Source organism: Canis lupus, chromosome 3 (genome assembly GCF_011100685.1).
Source record: "Canis lupus familiaris isolate Mischka breed German Shepherd chromosome 3, alternate assembly UU_Cfam_GSD_1.0, whole genome shotgun sequence".
Taxonomy (NCBI): domain Eukaryota; kingdom Metazoa; phylum Chordata; class Mammalia; order Carnivora; family Canidae; genus Canis; species Canis lupus.
Window position 1 is genome coordinate 53,291,380 of NC_049224.1, and position 19,439 is coordinate 53,310,818.

General features: G+C 44.6%; 1 protein-coding gene across 1 annotated transcript in view; it reads right to left on the minus strand.

Moving 5' to 3' along the window:
• Positions 1-4,906: 4,906 nt before the first annotated feature.
• AP3S2 (adaptor related protein complex 3 subunit sigma 2) overlaps positions 4,907-19,439 on the minus strand; it is a 56,851-nt gene continuing 42,318 nt past the window's right edge. The window contains exons 5-6 of the mRNA NM_001252379.1: positions 6,780-6,887; positions 4,907-5,102 (exon numbers count right to left, since the gene is read on the minus strand). Coding sequence (NP_001239308.1) covers positions 4,974-5,102; positions 6,780-6,887 — 237 coding nt within the window. The 3' untranslated portion in view covers positions 4,907-4,973. The remainder of the gene's footprint in view (positions 5,103-6,779; positions 6,888-19,439) is intronic.

Here is a 19,439-nt window from a genome sequence, read left to right on the forward strand (position 1 = left end):
CAGTTCTGTTAACCCTCACAACCCCTGGAGGCAGGGGTCCCTGGTTCCTGCTTTTTATGGCTGAGGATGCTGATCTTCTGCAGGCTGTGTATGTCCCAGAGTGGAGTTGTGGCCTACACAGACATGTTCAAATATGTCTTGCAGTTGAAATATGCCTTGCCACTTGGCTGGAGCCACCCTTCAACACCCTTCCTGAACTGTGTTGTCTCACATGTGGACAACTATGAGCCCAGAGACCATGTCCTCAGCCCCTTGGCCTCTTACTGAAGGCCCCTTGACTGGAGGTGCTGCACCGTCTCCTCTCCCTTCCCCTGCCCACAGGCCATGTCCACACTACGCACCCCTGCAGCTTCAACCGGTTTCCTCTCCTGCCTCCTCCCAGGCTCCCTGTTGGCTGGTGGATGTCTGCCCCAGCTACTCTCAGGCAACTCCAGTCTAACATGTTCACATCCAAAGTCTGGGTTTCTCTTCCTCCCAAACCACCTCCTCCCCTCTCAAGTAATTCCCTCGCCGGTCTTCCAGTAACTCGGGTTCCTCAGTCATCAGCTTTGTCGCTTTCCTCCCCCTCAGTTTCCACAGGCCATCACCTGGTCCTTTCCTTCCTGCTGCTCCCAGCGCCATTGCCCTGGTTCTCCTTCCCGAAGGACTAGCACAGGGCCCCAGAGAGCACAAGTTATACATTACCGTAAGATGGAATTGCAGTTTGCCTTGACTCTCACTTACCAGCTCCTGACGGAGCAGTATGCACCAGGCACTGTCCACACAGTACCAAACAAAGGATGAGCCTCCCTCATCGCCCCCAGGGGCATACATCCTATCTGGGGACAGACAGTAGCTACTGTCTGTAGCCCAAATATATATATTTCAGAGTGCCATGGAAAAAGAAAATGCAGGGCAAGGATAGGGATGCAGAAGTCAGGAAGCTACTTTATGTGGGGCGGTCTGAGAGGCCCCTCTTCTGTCCAGTGGGGGACATGCTATAACAGGCTGAGATCAATCACCAAAGTCAAAAGGAATTTAACTCTTTCAGAAAGAGAACACTCTCAAGTTTTGGTTATAAAAATCCAGGGACTTTATTTCTTAATCCTTTAAATTGGAAACCCGTGTTGCTACTAGAGGTAGGGGGCTCTGTGGTTTATGGGAACAGAGTGGGAATCTGGCTGAACAGCCTTCTGTTATCTTAAATTTTGAACTACATGAACAGATTTCCTTCTTAAAACATGATTCACTGAAATAGGAAAGAATGTGCAGTCTTTCGGAAAAGATTAATCATTTCTATGGAACCATTTCCTTAAAGGGGGCCTGTCTGCGTATCTGCTGACAGCTCCCAGAACAGAGCAGATGGGAACCCTCTCGTGCTCCTTAGAGGGCAAAATCTCACACTGGGGGACAGCCATTTAGCAGCCTGTGAGCATGGGCCAGGTGGCACAAGGGCGTGTGTGGGCACTAGAATAACCATGAGCACAGGGAGACAGGCACCCCTGGGAGGCAGGGCAGGTGTGGGAGGCTGAAACAAACACAGTGCTGTGACCAGGCCAAGAAGAAAAGTTAAGTAATTAGGTGCCTTGTATAGATGAATGTGTGTCCTTCAGATTTTGATGCTGAAGGAAGTCTAATCCCCAGTGTGATGGTTTTGAGGGGCGGGGAGGAGCTTTGGGAGGTTGTTAGATTTGGATGAGGTCAGGGGGGTGGAGCTCCCACGATGGGACTGGCATCCTTATAAGGGGATGAAGAACCCAGAGCTTTCTCTCGCTGCCACGTGAGGACACAGCAAGAAGACGGCAGCCCATGAAACAGGAAGCAGGTTCTCAGGAGACATCAGATCTGCTGGCATCTTGATCCTGATCAGACTGCAGACTGTGAGAAATGTTTGTTCAAACACCATCCAGTCCATGGTCTTTTTGTTATAGCAGCTTGAACTAAGACAAGCTATTTAGAGTATTGCCCAGAAAGGCATGATGGGGCTATTGGGGGTGGGAAATGGTTCTTGTCCTTTAAATATTCCATATTAACATAGTCACCAACTCCAGACTGCTAGCCACTCAATGTGGGCACTCAGAGGTACTCAGCAGAGACAAGAGTACAAATTCAGACTACAAATTCAGACTGCTAGCCACTCAATGTGGGCACTCAGAGGTACTCAGCAGAGACAAGAGCAGGAAGCTGAGCCTGGCATGTGCCAGGCACTCAGAAACTGCATAACAAAATTTTTTAATTAGGGGCAGTGAGCACTGAAAACCCAGTATTCTGTCCCACGTCAGGAGGCCCTCAGTGTAAACAGTCCAGGGACTCCAAAATTTAGGCCCAGTCTCTATTTTCATAATTGACATTTCTCAGCAGAATCTATATCCTTCTTCAAAAAAGGCATATAGGGATGCTTGGGTGGCTAAGTGGTTAAGCATTACACCCACTCAGGGCGTGATCCTGGGGCCCTGGGATCAAGTCCTGCATTGGGCTCCCTGCAGGGAGCCTGCTTCTCCCTCTACCTGTGTCTCTGCCTCTCTCTGTGTGTCTCTCATGAATAAATAAAGAAAATCTTATTTAAAAAAAAAGGCATACAATTTCCTCTTAATTTAAAAAAACAAAAAAAGAAAAGAGAAGTTTATGGCTTTGCTGGTAGCAGGCAAGAGAGCTGGCTGGATTTACAGGTAACCTCAAGTAGTTAATGAAGTTACTGTGGCTTGTCCAAAGGCACAGAGTTTTCCAAATAAAATGCTAGGATGAAGTTTTAGGCTACTTTTAGAGGCAGTCTGAGGAATGTCACTGGGATGCTCCACTTGTTGGGAGTCTACGGGACCTGTCAGTGGTCAGTGGTTCGTGGGAGCAGAGCAGAAACCAATGGTTTCTGGCAGCTAAAAACATTTGAAGGTTGTCCATGGAAATCTAGTATATCCAGCTGTCCTGAAGTAGTACACGAAACCACAAAACTAAATAAACGCAAGAAAAAGGACTAGGTTCTAGCTTTGTGACTCTCAATCCAACACTGAACACTCTGGGCTACTGTTCCCTCATCAGTTCCATGGAGCAAGTAAGGGGCCTCCAGCTGTTGCCCTCAAGGACATTGTCATTGGTCCACTGAGCAAATCAGGCTTGGCTTCATCAGTGTTTATGAGAAGCCACTAATCTGTTTCCTTATCTGTAACAAAAAGGATAAAATTGAAGAAGCCATCACGAGCAGTAAAGGAAAATGGAATTTAGATTTAGGCAGAGTCTCAATTCTTAGTCCTATATAAGCAGGTTACTTGACCTGAGCCTTACTCTCTTCACCTGCAAAATGGAGACAATCCTGTCTGTTCTAAGGGCTATAGAAGGATCTTGCTCACAAGGCCTTACGGTAGGTGCAAAGTAAGTATCAGTCTTCTTCCTTCTTATTCCACATTCGGAAATGTGAGGGGGGGGGATATGAATGTGCTGAAATGTCTACTAAAAAAAATTAAACCCTTCAAAAAAAAAAAATGGTATCAGTGGGGACATCAGATAGAGTAACCTCCATCTCTGACAGAAGAGGGCCTAACTTCTGATCACCACACTCATCTCCGAGGCTATCAGGGACAGTCTGAAGGAGTGAGGACAAGAGACTGCAGGGAGCAGTGGGCGCCAAGGACAGAAGCACTGTGGTCCCATGGGCACCACCTCAGATGGGCTCTGCAGCAGCAGCAGGAGACTCAGGCAGGCAGTCTGGGCCCTCTGTCAGCAGGCACAGGAAACCTCCAGACTGGGGGGCTTTGCCATGATGCAGTGAGCTCCCTAACGTCCTGAGACCTGGCCCCCTGACGCAGCACAGGAAGAGGCACTACTCTAAAGTGCAGTTTTAGCTCTAAATTAACCACAGACAGAAAGATTCTCAGCACACAGAAAAATTTACAAGTTTCCAAAGCCAGCTATGGGAGGCAGTCACCTGAGGGGAATGGCGAGGGCCCATAAGCAGAGCTTAGGAAGGGACTCCTCCCAAGTTAGGGAGATGATGCTACACAGCCACCAGTCCTGGCCAGCACGCTTTCCATGTCCCCAACCTTCCCAGTGCCAGTTCTAGAACAAGTGATCCCAGCTTAGGCTCTCATACTCCACAAACTGGTACAGATGGCAATGGCTTTCCTGTATGGAGAAAACTCATCATTTATAACACAGCAACTGACCCGTCTGCTCCTCGTGAGAAGAATGTATTTTAAACCTCGAAAGAGTCATAATTCTGAGATGTTCCACATGTTGTCAGCTTTGCCTTCCACAGACACGGGGCCTCTCCCTGTGGATGAGGGACCCTGTGGCTGTGCTGAAGAAACAGCCGTGGGGAAGGGGGTGTTCTCCCTCCTGGCATGCGCCAGGTTCATGATCTGGAGTGTGTCCTGGGCAAACCGAGCTAGGGCAGTGGCAGTGAGGGAAACATTCTGTAGGTGGTGGTAACCAGAAAACTTGCCTATACGAAAGAACTCTGGGCATGACAACCCTAGTAGAGCCAGCAGGCAACTCCAGTTCTCATAAAACTCTGCCCTTGTTTGCCACTCACCACGTACCCTCATATGAAGTGTCAGCCCTTTCCTAGCTATGGCACCCTGCCAGCAAGTGAATGCTATAGGTCCCCAGGAGCCTCGCAGTGCTAAGGATGAAGACTCTAGTCAGGGAATGTCCTAGTGGTGGGTTCTAGGAAGCAGGTGGGTCCCAGTATAGTGCCCAGTCCCTGGAAGTGGCTACAGGTGCGAGGTAAAGGTACAAGTGGCTCGGGCATACTGACCCCCACGGAGGAAGCCAGGGCCCCCTCCCACATCTGCAGCAGCCACATGTATCAGAGGCCGGCAAGGTGGGACATATGAGAACCAGGTACATGCTAGCCGTGAACCCAGGATTCCCTCCCACCCCCAACTCCACGGCTGCAGGTGTCAGGGCCCCAGGGCCTGACCCTTCTAAGGCTCAGGTGGGCTCTGTGGCAGGACCAGCTTGACTTGCTTCAAGGACTGCAGTTCAGTAGCTGTGGACTCTCAGACAAACTGGGACAGGTTGGGGACTTTGATGTTCAGATCACCAATGTTGATGTTGCGAGGAATCTCTGGCAGATTGATGTTTTTCACAGCAGACACGGCCCGGGCAGGGGCTGCAGAAAGGCCACCCTGAGGAGAGACAGGAGGGGCATGAGACACGCTCAGCATCATCTGTCTAATGCTTAGGAACACAAGTGACGGAGACCTGGAACCGTCCATACTAAGTATACACAATGCGTGTTTTGATTTTTCCTCCTTATCCCTCAAAGATAGCCAACATAATGATCTTGAGGTTAGATGGGAGCTGTGGGGTAGGGACCTACACTCCGTGCTCTCAGAGGAGCTGTGGCTTATGCAGTGTTGTAGCCCCAGCACCTAAGAGTCCCCTGCATGCTGCAGGCGCTTAATAAATGCTTGCTGCAATAAACCTGAGATGGTTTAACCAAATCATAGTATTGGGGCACTTTTCAGGCTCTGAAACAAAATGCTTTCTTGAAGAGACTCTCAGAGACAAGTGTCATCACAGGGAAATTCATTCATTCATTCATTCATTCATTCATTCATTCATTTCACAGGGAAATTCTTAAAAGTAAAAGGAAGTCAGCGCTTCGGGCAACTGCTTGCCAACTAACACAGTGAGATGGGAAAGAGCTGGCTTTGGAAATGTCATGTGGCGACAAGTGGGAGGAAGGATGTGGGTCCGATGTACCCACACCCATAGAAAGGCTGGTTAATAAACAGAGGAAGGTGTCCATGTTCGGCAAGCCCCTCTGGCTCATCCATGGAGGGCAGAGAAGGGGAGGAACCAATAAGACTTTCAGAACCATTTCCTCCTTAGTGACTGCTTTTAGGAGACCAACTCCAGTTACACTCTTGCCCAGCACGTCTCCATTCTTCCGCTTTCCAAACCCCTTGCCTCTGACTCACTTACTATTCCTGGAAGCTTCCCAGCCTGTATCTCTAAAAAAACTGTCATGCCACTCTAGCTGTGGACTGGAAAAGCTTCTTTAGCAGGGCTACCAGTCCTCAAAGAGGAATTCCTGGTTTTGCAAGATCAAGTTCCATTTCAAAAGGCAATGAAGCCTTTAAGACACTCAGCTCGTTAAAGAGGTAACTTCTTTTGTTCTCTCTGTCACGTATGAAGGTATATGCCTGTAGCCTCTACTCTCTGGTAAGGCTTATGGAGGTGACGGAGAGACTTCAGATGAGTAGGACAGAATTTATTGTGAGTTTTTTTTTTAAGTAACCTCTATGCCCAACGTTGGGGTCCAAACTTAGAACCCCAAGATCAGCATGCTCCATCAACTGAGCCAGCCAGGCATCCCTACTGAGCACTATACAGTGTTATTTGCAAACACTCTACTGCCCGAGTATAAAGCTAACTGGAAATAAGGAAACTGGCAACTCTGAGGTCTCAAAGACACCGAAAGAAATGGCCATGGGTAGATCAGACTGCCATAGCACTAGGAAACCATGCTGGGACCAGGAAAGGGCATTCTGGCTCCCTCCAGGGAATGTACAGCTTTAAAAGGAGGAATGACAAACCACAAATATGGGCCATAATCCCCATGTTGTTTGTCTTCCAGCGCCATCTGACTTTCCCGTTCATACTTTTAGCCATAATTCTTACAGGTTTAATTTTCACCACTGGCATTCATATCAATTGGTTTTGATGGACCAAGGAAGAAAGAAGAGCATAAATATCCCTAAGGTTCCATAGCAACACAAGCCAACACACATATCCATTCCCTATTCTGCCTCAGTCTCTTCGAACTGGCTGGGGCAAAATCATAGTGATGCACTCACCTCGGATTTCTCCAGTCTGTTTTGAGCTTCAATCTGAGCCACAATTTCATTCATGTTGGTTTCCAATACCATCCCACCCATCACCACCTCCTGAAGGATGTAGTGCACCTAAAGAGGAAATAAAAATAAGAAGGGTTAGAGCACTCTGTGGTAGCTGGGGTGTGGCCAAAACAGAGACCTCACGGCTTTTCCTGCACCAGCCCAGCAGCTGGACCTGACACTAGCTCCTGATTCCCAACAGATATCTGAGCCCCTTGGTCATTGACCTCTCCAGTGAGAGCAGACAGATGCTCCGCACGTCTCAGCATTCTCTAACATGAACCTCTTCCATGAACAGTGATAGCTCATTCTTACCAGCTGAATTGCCTGGCCACACTCAAGGCTGAGAGCACAGGCTCCAAAGTCAGACAGATCTTATTTAAATTTCAGCTCCGCTCTCTGTTAGCTGAGTGATTTGGGGCAAACTACCCTTTCAGTTCTCCAATTTCCTTCCAGAATTATGAGGACTGACTGCGATAACCTGTATCTAACACCTGGCCTGATGTCTGGCCCCATAATGGTTTTTTTTTTTTTTTTTTTTTTTTTAAGGATTTTACTCATCCATTCATGAAAGACACACAGAGAGAGAGAGAGAGGCAGAGACACAGGCAGAGGGAGAAGCAGGCTCCACGCAGGGAGCCCTACATGGGACTCGATCCAGGTCTCCAGGATCATGCCCTGGGCCAAAGGCAGGCACCAAACTGCTGAGCCACCCGGGCTGCCCCCCACAATGGGTTCTAAATGAGTCAGGATGGCTTTCATTACTAGTATCCCCATCATTGTCACCATTGATGACTAGTCCAGAACAAGCCCTGCCCAAGGGGTGTCTCCCAGCCTTCCTAAGATAGACCCTACAGAGCCTGTGCTCTACCGGGGGCAAAACAGGCCACTCCTTTGTACTTGTCCTCATCCCTTCCTTAGAGCCTGGATAAGAAACCAGCCTCAGCATGAATACTTTTCTGGTCAGCAGGCTCACGTGTGGGCCCAGGTTCCATCCAGCCAGTACTTCCCAACAAAGCTGAATCTCCGTGTACTCGACTGCTGTGCCAGTGGCCGTGCTGCTGACTCAACCACTGTACCCTACAGTGCAGCAGGAAGGTGGCCATGGAAACCCCCAGAGGGTTAGAGGTCACAGGTACCTGCCAGGGTGAGGGGTGGAACTTCCTCTTTCCAATCAAATCATATAAACATGGCCTTTGAGGTGCTTTCAGTCATGCTGGAAAGATCACAGGGACCACCTTCTATTATTAATTAAGCACCAAATTAGCAGTCTGAGAAGGAAGAGGGCAATGGCTTCAAGGACCAGAGAGAATCACTGAGATGGTGGGGCTGAGTGGGGCTCTGACATCAAAGAAGCAGAGAGAAGGACTTTAGGTGAAAGGCACCGGAGGAAGCAATTCAGCTAGTGTTGGGTATGAGGAGCACTGGATCTGGCAGGAATTGCAGATTTATGCAATAGTCTAGAGACAATGCCAACAAGGTAGTTTGGGCCTAATGTCTGGGTACTACTGCCATTTGGGGCTGGATAATTTTCTGTTGCAGGGGCCTGTCCAGTACATTGTATCATATTTAGCAGCACCCCTAGACTCTGCTCACTACTTTCCACTAGCGCCCCTCCAGCTGTGACAACCAAAAATGCTTCCAGACACGGTCAATGTCTCCTGGTGAAATCGCCCCCAGATAAGACTCATTGGTCTAGCATCTAGAATGGACCATGGAGGATCTGAGGGCCAATTTATACTGCAGACAATGGAGAGTCAAGACAGTATATATGTCCATGTGCCTATGTGTGTGCATTTCTTTTTTTTTTTTTTAAGATTTTATTCATTTATTCACGAGAGACACAGAAAGAGAGAGAGAGAGAGGCAAAAAACACAGGCAGAGGGAGAAGCAGGCTCCATGCAGGGAGCCCGATGTGGGACTCGATCCCGGGTCTCCGGGATCACGCCCTAGGCTGAAGGCGGCACTAAACTGCTGAGCCACCTGGGCTGCCCTGTGTGTGCATTTTTGACACACGAAGCTCTCTGGCACATCAGTCCCTGGTATTTTGCCCAGATGTAACTAGGGTACTTCTTCTGGCTTCAGGGAGGAAGTGTAATAAAAACATATGTTTTTGGGTACCTGGGTGGCTCAGCTGGTTAACTACCTGACTCAATTTTGGCTCAGGTCATGATCTTGGGGTGGTAAAACTGAGCCCCTTGTTGGACTCTGTGCTTAGCAGGGAGTCTGCTTGAGATTCTCTCTCCCTCTGTTCCTCCCTACCGTGTGCTCTCGCTCTCTCTCTTGATATATATATGTATGATATACATATACATAAATAAATAAATAAATAAATAAATAAATAAATAAATAAATAAATAAATAAGTAAATACATAAATAAAATCTTTTTAAAAATCATTGTTTAAATACAAAGTATATTGGTATGGTTGTTCCTCAAAAAATTTTAAAAAAGAGAATAACCATATAATCAAACAATTCCACCTCTGGACACATACTCAGAAGAATTAAAACCAAGTATTCCAAAAGACACTTGTATGCCTGTCTTCACAGCAGCATTATCCACAGAACAACCAAAAGGCAGAAGAACCCAAGTGCTCATCAATGGCTGAGTGGATGTGACATGTATGTACAAAGGAATATTATTTGGTCTTAAAAAGTTAGAAACCTCGGACACCAGCTACCACCTGGATTAACCCTGAAGACCTTACACTAAGTAAAATAAGCCAGAAACAGAAGGACAGATACAGATGATTTCCTGATCTGAGGTACCTAGTAGCCAAAAATAGAGGCAGAAAGTAGAATGGTGGTTGCCAGGCCTGACGGGAGGAGGGAATGGGGACAGTTTCAGTTGTACAAGATGAAGAGTTCTGGAGAAGACTTGCACAACCATGTGAATGTACTTAACATTGCTCAACAGTACACTTCAAAATGAAGATGGTAAACTTTATGTTACATAAAATTTACCACAACTAAAAGAAACAATTCTCTATACCAGTACTCCTAGTATTTTATTCCTTTTGTTTAATGAGCCCCTTCTTCATGGGCTTCTACTTCTTGTTGAGCATCTACTATACAATGAACACTTCGCGTGTAACTTAATTTTATAATATCCATGTGAGGTAGGTAATATAATCTTCACTTTATATATGAGGAAGTTGATGTACGGAAAAGTCAATCAACTATTCTGATGTCACATGTATTAGTAGCAGAACAGAGCACCGAGTCTAGGTCTGACTGACTCCAGAGCTCATGTTCTACAGGCTTTCCACCATTGTTCCTCAAAATCCCTAATGGTGTCTTTCATCCTGTCCATCCCTTACCGCTAGTCCATATGGAATCATTTTAAGACTTGCTTTTGGTATGTCAGAGATCTTGTGTGAATTCTTCCATGCTCTAACCCCAAGGCCTAGAACAATGCCTACTGAGAAGTAGGTATGTTGACTGAACAATGCCTAGTGAGAAGTAGGCATCTTTCCTAAGTCTGAGTAGTATATTCCTGGGGCTTTAGGTGCTTGGGAGATGGATGGAAGTGTGGTGGTGGAGGCTTGATGAGAAGGTGTAGTAAAAGGCCTAATACAGGATATCATGGTGACCAGCAACTGGTTAATAAAAAAACATGAGTTAAGATTTCTTTTAACATTGTATCACAAAATCATAATTTTAAGGTGCTATTCAAGATGTGTTTCTAAAAGCAAAAAGGAAAAATAAAAATGCAAACTCCATTTTTAAAATTTTTTTTAAAAATTTTATTTATTTACTAGACAGAGAGAGAGTACAAGTGGGGGGCCGGAGGGTGGCAGGCAGAGGGGGAGAGAGAAGCAGGCTCCCCACTGAGCAGGGAGCCTAATGTGGGGCTTGATCCCAGGAACTCAGGATCATGACCTGAGCCGAAGGCAGATGCTTAACTGACTGAGCCACCAGGTACCCCTCAAACTCCATTTTCAACACAACTGGAAGACAACCTAAATCTGACTCTAAGCTAGAAAAGCTGTCAAAAGTAGGGAGCGCAAACAAGATTCCTTTCCTTCACAGAAAGAAAAGAGGGGTGCCTGAGTGGCTCGGTGGTTGAGCATCTGCCTTTGAGTCAAGAGGCCTGATCCCAGAGTCCTGGGATCGAGTCCCGCATCAGGTTCCTCGAAGGGAGCCTGCTTCTCCCTCTGCGTATGTCTCTGCCTCTCTGTGTTTCTCATTAATAAATAAATAAAGATCTTAAAAAAAAAGAAGGAGAAGAAAAGATACTATGGAAATGGGACACGGGAGCTGGAGAGAAAGACCTGCCAAAATATACTTCCTGTAGGTAAAGGGCATGTTCTTTGGAACCAAACAGATTCCTTGTCTTGAGAGGCAGGAATTTCCATGGATCTGGAACTACTTGAGAAACCACACAAACAAGCTATATTCGCCTAACAGAGTTAAACTCTGTGGCAGCGTCTGCGTCGTGGAAAAGCTCACAGATGCCTATCTCTGCTGGCTGGATAGAGATAAAGGGTAAATGAACTCACCCAGAATCCTAAATCATGAGAATGACCACAGCCAGGCTGGAACACAGACTTGGCACCTCTTCTAAACAAGCATCCTGCAAACAGCTAGTCCCTGAAAAACTCACCTATTTAAAGATGAGTTATAAAAATGAAATCTGCACAGGATATATACAAAGATACAACAAGAAAAAATTAAGGAAGAAACTGGAAAACCAAAGGCAGACTAAGTCTACACACTGGAAAACGCTGTCACAGAGCAAATGAATGGCAATAAAATTTTTTACAAAACTGAAAAAAGAAAACCACAGAGCAAGCACTCAGAGCAGAAGAGCAAGAGCTCACAGGAGAGGTAGGGAGATGACAGTGTGAAGAGAAGGTGTCGACTAGCACAGCTCAGGGCAAAAGTGGAAGGAAAAAAATGACCCCAAATGAGGGTGAAACCAGAAGGAACAAAAGGGAGAAGAGACATTGTGGAAAGAATGGTAAGGAACCAAATGGAGGGACATGAAAAAAGCACATAAAATGAAACAGAAAAGGGGTTCAACAGAATAGAGAGAAGGGGAGCTACAGAAGACTGCCAAGGACTCCAGTGTATGCAGAAACAAGATCTGTAACATGCAGCAAACAAACAGGCAGATCTACTGGAAGATCTACTGCAGGATGTTATGAAACCAAAATCCACATACTAAAAGGGCACACTGCACCCCAGGAAAACTTCCAGAACAGTCAGTGCTAAGACAGACCCCAAGGGTAAGATTTCTGCAACTAGGCAAAAAGATCAAATCACTTAAAAGAGGGGCAAACTCTTAAAAATTCCCACAGTAAAATCCAGCACTAGCAGAAAAAGATGCAGTACTTACACAATTCCCAAAAAGAGAAAGTGCAATCCAAGAACTCTGTATGAGGCTGAGCAATAACAGAGGCCAATGCTACATGCCTTATGATGTCGAAAAACTACAGCTATAAAAAATTAGGACGAGGGCAGGAGACAGGAAAGAGGGAGAACAAGAACCCTGATTCTCTCCTCCTCAGTCACTGAGAACCAGAGGGTATCATCTAAAACAACAACTCATGTAATAAAGATACAGTTATCATGACTTTTACTGTGACCCCTCTCTCACCATGTCCAAGCCCAGAGTCACCTGCTATCAACAAAACTTTAAGAGCCACCAAACTTGTGACTTGAGGCCAACAAGATCTTCCCTGCAGACCAGAGTTCTATGCCACTTTTCTTCCATAAAAGTCACCCATATGCATCAGTTTCTCTAAAGCAGGGAGAACTCAGACCCCCATAAAGCAGTAAGCACAGACTCCTAGATTTTTAGGAGCCTCCACTTCTAGTCTTCTACACCTATCTTGCCCAAACCTGATTCAATTTCATTTCCTTTTTTAAGTAACTAGCCTTTCTAAAGGGTTCACCTTAGTTTTCAGAGAACAATTCTCTTTGCTCATTTATGGTTTACCTGTATACTATTAAGTTATATAATTACAATATCAGTTTGTCACCACAGGTCTACAAATATCACAGCTGATCTTTGGTCAGCATAGTGACTCATGTGCTATAAATGAGCAAAGGATGAGCAACTAAGAGTCAGCTTACCAGCTGCCTGGGTTAATCCAAGTCCATGAAGATGCCTTCCACTGAGCATGAAGTACACTGTGAAAGAGGAGTAACATTTCTTCAAGTGGAGACAGAGGGGACATGACAGAGTTGGAGGTTGCTAAGCATGGGTGTGTAGAAAAGGCAGCCAAGAGTCAGAACCACACACACACACACACACACACACACACACACACACAAATATGACTTAGCAATAAAGACGAATGAGATCTTACCATTTATAACACAGATAGACCCAGAGGGTATTATGCTACGTGAAGTGAGTCAGAGAAAGACAAATACTATATGATTTCAATAATACGTGGAATTTAAAAAACTAAACAAACGAACAAGGAAAAAAGAGATATACAAAAAACCAGATTCTTTAAAACAGGGAACAAACTGGTAGTCACCAGAGGGGAGGTGGTGGGGGGAGGGGTAAAATAGATAAAGAGGATCATGACTACACCTGCCATGGTGAGCACTGAGTAATGTATAGAATTGTTGAACCACTATATTTTACACCTGAAAATAATGTAACACTGTGTTGTTAATTATACTCACACACACAAAAAAAAGAAAAATCAATATTAAACTCATGTACCTAAGAAACTAGATACAGGCAGATCACAAAGAATGGTTCTGTTAAATGATCAGAGCTGATGGATGGACTGACCTTGAGGACACCAGCAGAAATATAGGTGAGTACCTCAGAGAACACAGAGAGTCAAAAGTACCAAACCAACAAAAAGGAGACAGGGGAAAAGGAAATCTAAAATCTGAGTAATGCAGGTGGCAATAAAATTCACAAGAATAGAAGAAAGCGAAGAGTTAAAGGTCCTCAGGAGCCCTAAACCCAGCCTAACACCATGTGCGCTGAACAAACATGAATTATCAAGTAATAATAATTCATAGCTCTCTGATATTTTCACAACTGCCTAAAACAATGACAACAGCAAAATTCATTCAGAAGTACCTGTTAAGAGAATTTAAACAAAAGCACTACTGATTTCTTAGTTCTTGGCAAATCTAATGGTAATCTGACTTAGGAAATAATCACAACCAGGAGTTTCAATTGAACATAAGATTAAGATAACCCCAATAAACCAAATGGTCAACTTGATGTAAGAGGAAGGCAACAGAAAAGATACTAGGTGATGAATCTGAAATCTTAACAGGTAAAATGCAGGGTGGAAATGATATTTTATAAGATCAAAGAAGCATAAATTTGTGGCCATACTTTATTTTACCTTATTTTTATTTTATTTATTTATTTATTTTTTAATTTTTTTTTTAATTTATTTATGATAGACACATAGTGAGAGAGAGAGAGGCAGAGACACAGGCAGAGGGTGAAGCAGGCTCCACGCACCGGGAGCCCGACGTGGGGTTTGATCCCGGGTCTCCAGGATCGCGCCCTGGGCCAAAGGCAGGCGCTAAACCGCTGCGCCACCCAGGGATCCCCTATTTTACCTTATTTTTAAAAGATTTTATTTATTTGACAGAGAGAGAGAGAGAGAGAGAGTACACAAGCAGGGGGAGCAGCAGAGGGAGAGGGAAAAGCAGACTCCCCACTAAATAGGAAGCCCAGTGCAGGGCTCAATCCCAAGACCCCGGGATCATGACTCCAGCTGAAGGCAGATGCTTAACCGACTAAGCCAGCCAGGTGCCCCTATGGTCACGCTTTAATGAGCAAAAATTGGTTTTTATAGTTCTGTCCTATTTAAATTTTTCTCCTAAAATCCCTCAAAACAATCAAAAAGAAAGATATAGCTGAGTCCTGAACAACAAGAGTTTGAACTTTGTGGGTCCACTTATACAGATTTTTTTAAATAAATACACTCCAGTAGTGTTGATGTATTTTCTTTTCCTTACAATTTTTAAGATTTTATTTACTACTTGATGGAGAGAAAGCACCAGCGGGGGAGCTGGAGAGGGGGAGGGTGAAGCAGCCTCCCTGCTGAGCAAGGAGCCCAATGTGGGGCTCTATCCCAGGACCCTGGGATCATGACCCGAGCTGAAGGCAGAAGCTTAACCAACTGAGCCACCCAGGCGCCCTCCCTTATGATTTTCTTAATAACAATTTTTCTTCTCTGGCTTATTTTTTTTTTAAGATTGATTGATTGATTGATTGATTTATGATAGTCACAGAGAGAGAGAGAGAGAGGCAGAGACATAGGCAGAGGAAGAAGCAGGCTCCATGCACCGGGAGCCCGACGTGGGATTCGATCCTGCGTCTCCAGGATCTCGCCCTGGGCCAAAGGCAGGCGCTAAACTGCTGCGCCACCCAGGGATCCCAAGATTTATTTATTTATTCGTGAGAGACAGAGAGAGAGAGAGACAGACAGAGACAGAGAGAGAGAGAGAGGCAGAGACACAGACAGAGGGAGAAGCAGGCTCTTCACAGGAGTCCAATGAAGGACTTGATCCCCAATCCCAGGAAAATGATCTGAGTCAAAGGCAGCCGCCCAACCGCTGAGCCACCCAGGCATCCCTCTGGCTTATTTTATTGTAAGAATATGGGATAGAATACATATAACATACAAAATATGTTTTAATCAACGTTCATGTTATTGGTAAGGCTTCTGGTCAACAGGTGGTTATTAGTAGTTAAGTTTCTGGGATAGTCAAAAGTTTTATTTGGATTCTTGTGTTGTGGATTGGTGCTCCCAACCCTGCATTGTTCAAGGATCAAATGTAATTACCAGAATCAAAATGACTATTCCTCTGGGGTGCCTGGGTGGCTCAGTGGTTAAGCTTTTGCCTTCAGCATGATCCCAGGGTCTGGGATTAAGCCCTGGGGCTGGCTCCCTCCTCAGCAGGGATAATCTGCCTTTCCCTTTCCCTGCCCCCTACCCCAATCAATCAAATCTTAAAAAAAAAAAAAAAAAAAAAGTCTATACCTCTAAAGGCAATCTAACCTATTAAACCTCTGTACTATCTTCCTAACACATCTGGATAACGGTCTTCTTTGTTTCTCTTCTCTAGGAAGCTGTTACATTGTCCTCTCTCCCCTGAAGATATCTACTTCTAGAACTGGATCCTATGGGCATCTGATGTGACCTCAATATAAGTTAACTGTCTGAGACCTTCCCCGTCTCATTTCCTACAGGCAATAATGAGTGTCCTTCAGGATGGAGGCCTACAAGATTGTGGCTTGTAGGGCGCCCCTAGGAAGTTTTTCTGTGACCCAGTTCATGGAGAGATGAAACAGGAAGAACAAATCTGGTGTGTCTGAGGATTCAGCAGTGCTTGGGCACAAGTTCTGGGATTCCTACTAGGAAGTGTGATTCTCCTGTTTTGAAGAGCCTGAGTCAGAGGTTCTGGACCAACAGAGGCTTGGCCAGCAGTTCCACTGCAAAGATGCAAAGAAAGGGGAAAATGATACAGGGAGGCAACAGTGGAGAGTTTAATGACTATTGAACATGCTGGGACCCCCTAAAGCAAAGAAAGCCCTTTTCCAAACTGGAACAAGGGCTGGCACTGTTACTGACTCTGCGGAGATTTCTAATCCTAACCTTTACTACCTTCTACCATTCTTTATGCTGATCATAGAAATCAGATTGACAGAAATCATTTCTGTCAAGAAATGCTATAAAAATCAGAGACATTCTTCTAGGATCTGAGGTGCTGAATACCCATGGCTTGGGTCAAGTAAACTCAAGAAAAGCTAAAGACTCTCTTGGTTGAGACCATCACATTCTTCTCAGTGATAGTACTGGGGCCAGTATGCATTTATACTGAGGTACTTAATATAGTTCACTGTCATATTTTTTACTTGTCTGCCTCTTCCCCTAGACCATGATTTTCCTTAAGGGTACATTTTTTTTGTTTTTGTTTTTTTTTTAACATTCAATTAATTAATTTCAGAGAGTAAGCGAGTGAGAGAGCAGAAGGAGGAATAGAGAGAGGGGGGCAAGCAGACTCCAACTGAGCAAGGAGCCCAACTTGGGGCTCAATCCCATGACCTTGAGATCATGTCCTTAGCCGAAACCAACCGTCAGGTCAATTGAATGTGTCACCCAGGTCCCTTGAGGGTAGATTCTAGGTCATATTCATCTTTGGGCCTCTAGTGCTAAGCACTGTGCTTGGTAACAGCAGAGCCTTCATTAATGCTGGCTGAATGGATGAAAGAAGCTCGTCTGGTTCAGAAGTCCTGATTTTGAGGAGACACAGCTTTTTGAGTTGGTCTGGTTTCCCATTTTGGCACTGAGAAACAAACTCTACTGCCCAGAACACAGAGTTATCCTCTACAGATAAAAGTGGGTTAAAATAAACTTGTTAGTTTTGTGTCAGGATCGAGAGTCTAAGAGGGTACATAAAAGTATCACTTCAAGGATAGAGATGCTCCTTAGATAGGGACACAGCTCCGGAACTGCTGGGGATGGAGATAAGTTGATTTCAACATCCCTATCCAAGGACAGAGGATTCCAGGATCTGCCAGAGTTCTACACTTGGTTATGTTTCTCACTAAGTCAAAAAAATTCCGAATCCAATCCTAGCTCAACATCTCTATCACTAAAACCAAACTGATCTGGAGCTTAAAGATAACAAACAAGACATTATTTTCTCCTCTAGTGAAAACACAGTCTTCACATCTTAAACTGCCATGTTCCATAAGTTTAAGTATTAAACTTACAATTAATTTTTCTATAGATATAAGTAAGGTTCTCATGCTAGCAGCTCATAAAAGCAGACTTAAATCCATAATGGTACCCAGAATATGGTACCAGTGAGCAGCCCTATGTCTACAGCTAAATAAATTTCTTTACAAATTTATAAAGTAAAATATATAAATTTCTATATCAGTTTCTTTTTTTTAATTAATTAATTAATTTATTTATTTATTTATGAGAGAGAGAGAGAGAGAGAGAGAGAGAGAGGCAGAGACACAGGAGGAGGGAGAAGCAGGCTCCATGCCGGGAGCCCGACACAGGACTCGATCCCGGGACTCCAGGACCACGCCCTGGGCCAAAGGCAGGCACCAAACCGCTGAGCCACACAGGGATCCCCTATATCAGTTTCTTTAGTAAAATGCAGTTCTTATTGGGATGACAGGAGCCTATCTAGTAGAACTCCTCACGCAGAGGGGATCAGTAAGATCTTCTGAGATACTAGTAGCACATTAAGCTTAGCACACCATACTCTAAGCTTAATCATATCCACAGAAACCTCTAGACTAGATAAACCCTTCCCCAGATTTTTGCATTAGAGGACAAAAGCCTATAGTACCACAAAAGGCAAGGGCTCTATTATCCATACTTTCATTTTTTTCTAAAAACTGTGTTATCACACAGAAAATAGTTAAAAACTAATCAAACAAAAAGAGCATGGTCACAGTCCTTATACTGGAACAGGAGGATATCAATATTTTAATATCTAAGTTTTAAGAAAGAATCACTGATAAGATATAGCTAAGTGCTGGGGTGCCTGCCTGGTTCAGTTAGAAGAGCATGTGGCTCTTGATCTCAGGGTTGTGAGTTCAAGCCTCACATCAAGCACAGAGATTACTTAAAAAAAAAAAAAAAAAAAAAGGCAAATGCTGATAACTTTTTTGACCTCTTCCTGGTTTGGCTGGGAGAAAGGCTCCTAGGAAAGCCCAGGAATTAATGAAAGCCTCTGGAGAGTAAGGAGAGAAGAAATTCTTGGTAGGACGAGGTCTGCATCATCCACCTCCTTGTCCACGCTAGAGTGTAGTGGCTCTCAACAGACCAAAGCATGAAGGATACTCTAAGTAGGCTCAGTACTGACAGTAGAAATCATTTGAGTCATCTTGGCCAAGAGTCAGCCTCTAGTTCCCATATTTTCAATTTTAGAGAGAAATGAAAAGGGGAAGAGGACATAAAAGGCCTTTCAGAAACCTGATACCTAAGCCTTCTCTCTTCTCCCTACTTTCATTCCAAAGTCCAATATTTTATCAGTGTTTTGAAACATGCTAAGGACTGCCCATCCTCAACTCTGTGGTTTGCCTTTCATCTCACCTGTCTACAAATGAACCATGGTAATTAGACTTAACCACTGTCAGTCAAGTGTCTATGTAGATGCAACTGCAAAGAACAATATGGATCACACAGAGAAGTACCAGGCATACTTGATTCCACTAGGAAGTTGATTCTCTAGCTAGAGAGACAAAGCCATCTATGAAAAGCCCACAGCAAATATCATTCTCCATGGAGAAAAACTGAGAGCCTTACCCCTACGATCAGGAACACGACAGGGATGTCCACTCTCACCACTGTTATTCAACATAGTACTAGAAGGCCTAGCTTCAGCAATCAGACAACAAAAAGAAATAAAAGGCATTCAAATTAGCAAAGAAGTAAAACTCTCTCTCTTCATAGATGACTGTATATAGAAAACTCAAAAGACTCCACCCCAAGATTGCTAAAATTCATACAGCAATTTAGCAATGTGACAGGATACAAAATCAATGCACAGAAATCAGTGGCATTTCTTTTTTTTTTTTTTTTTAATTTTTATTTATTTATGATAGTCACAGAGAGAGAGAGAGAGAGGCAGAGACACAGGCAGAGGGAGAA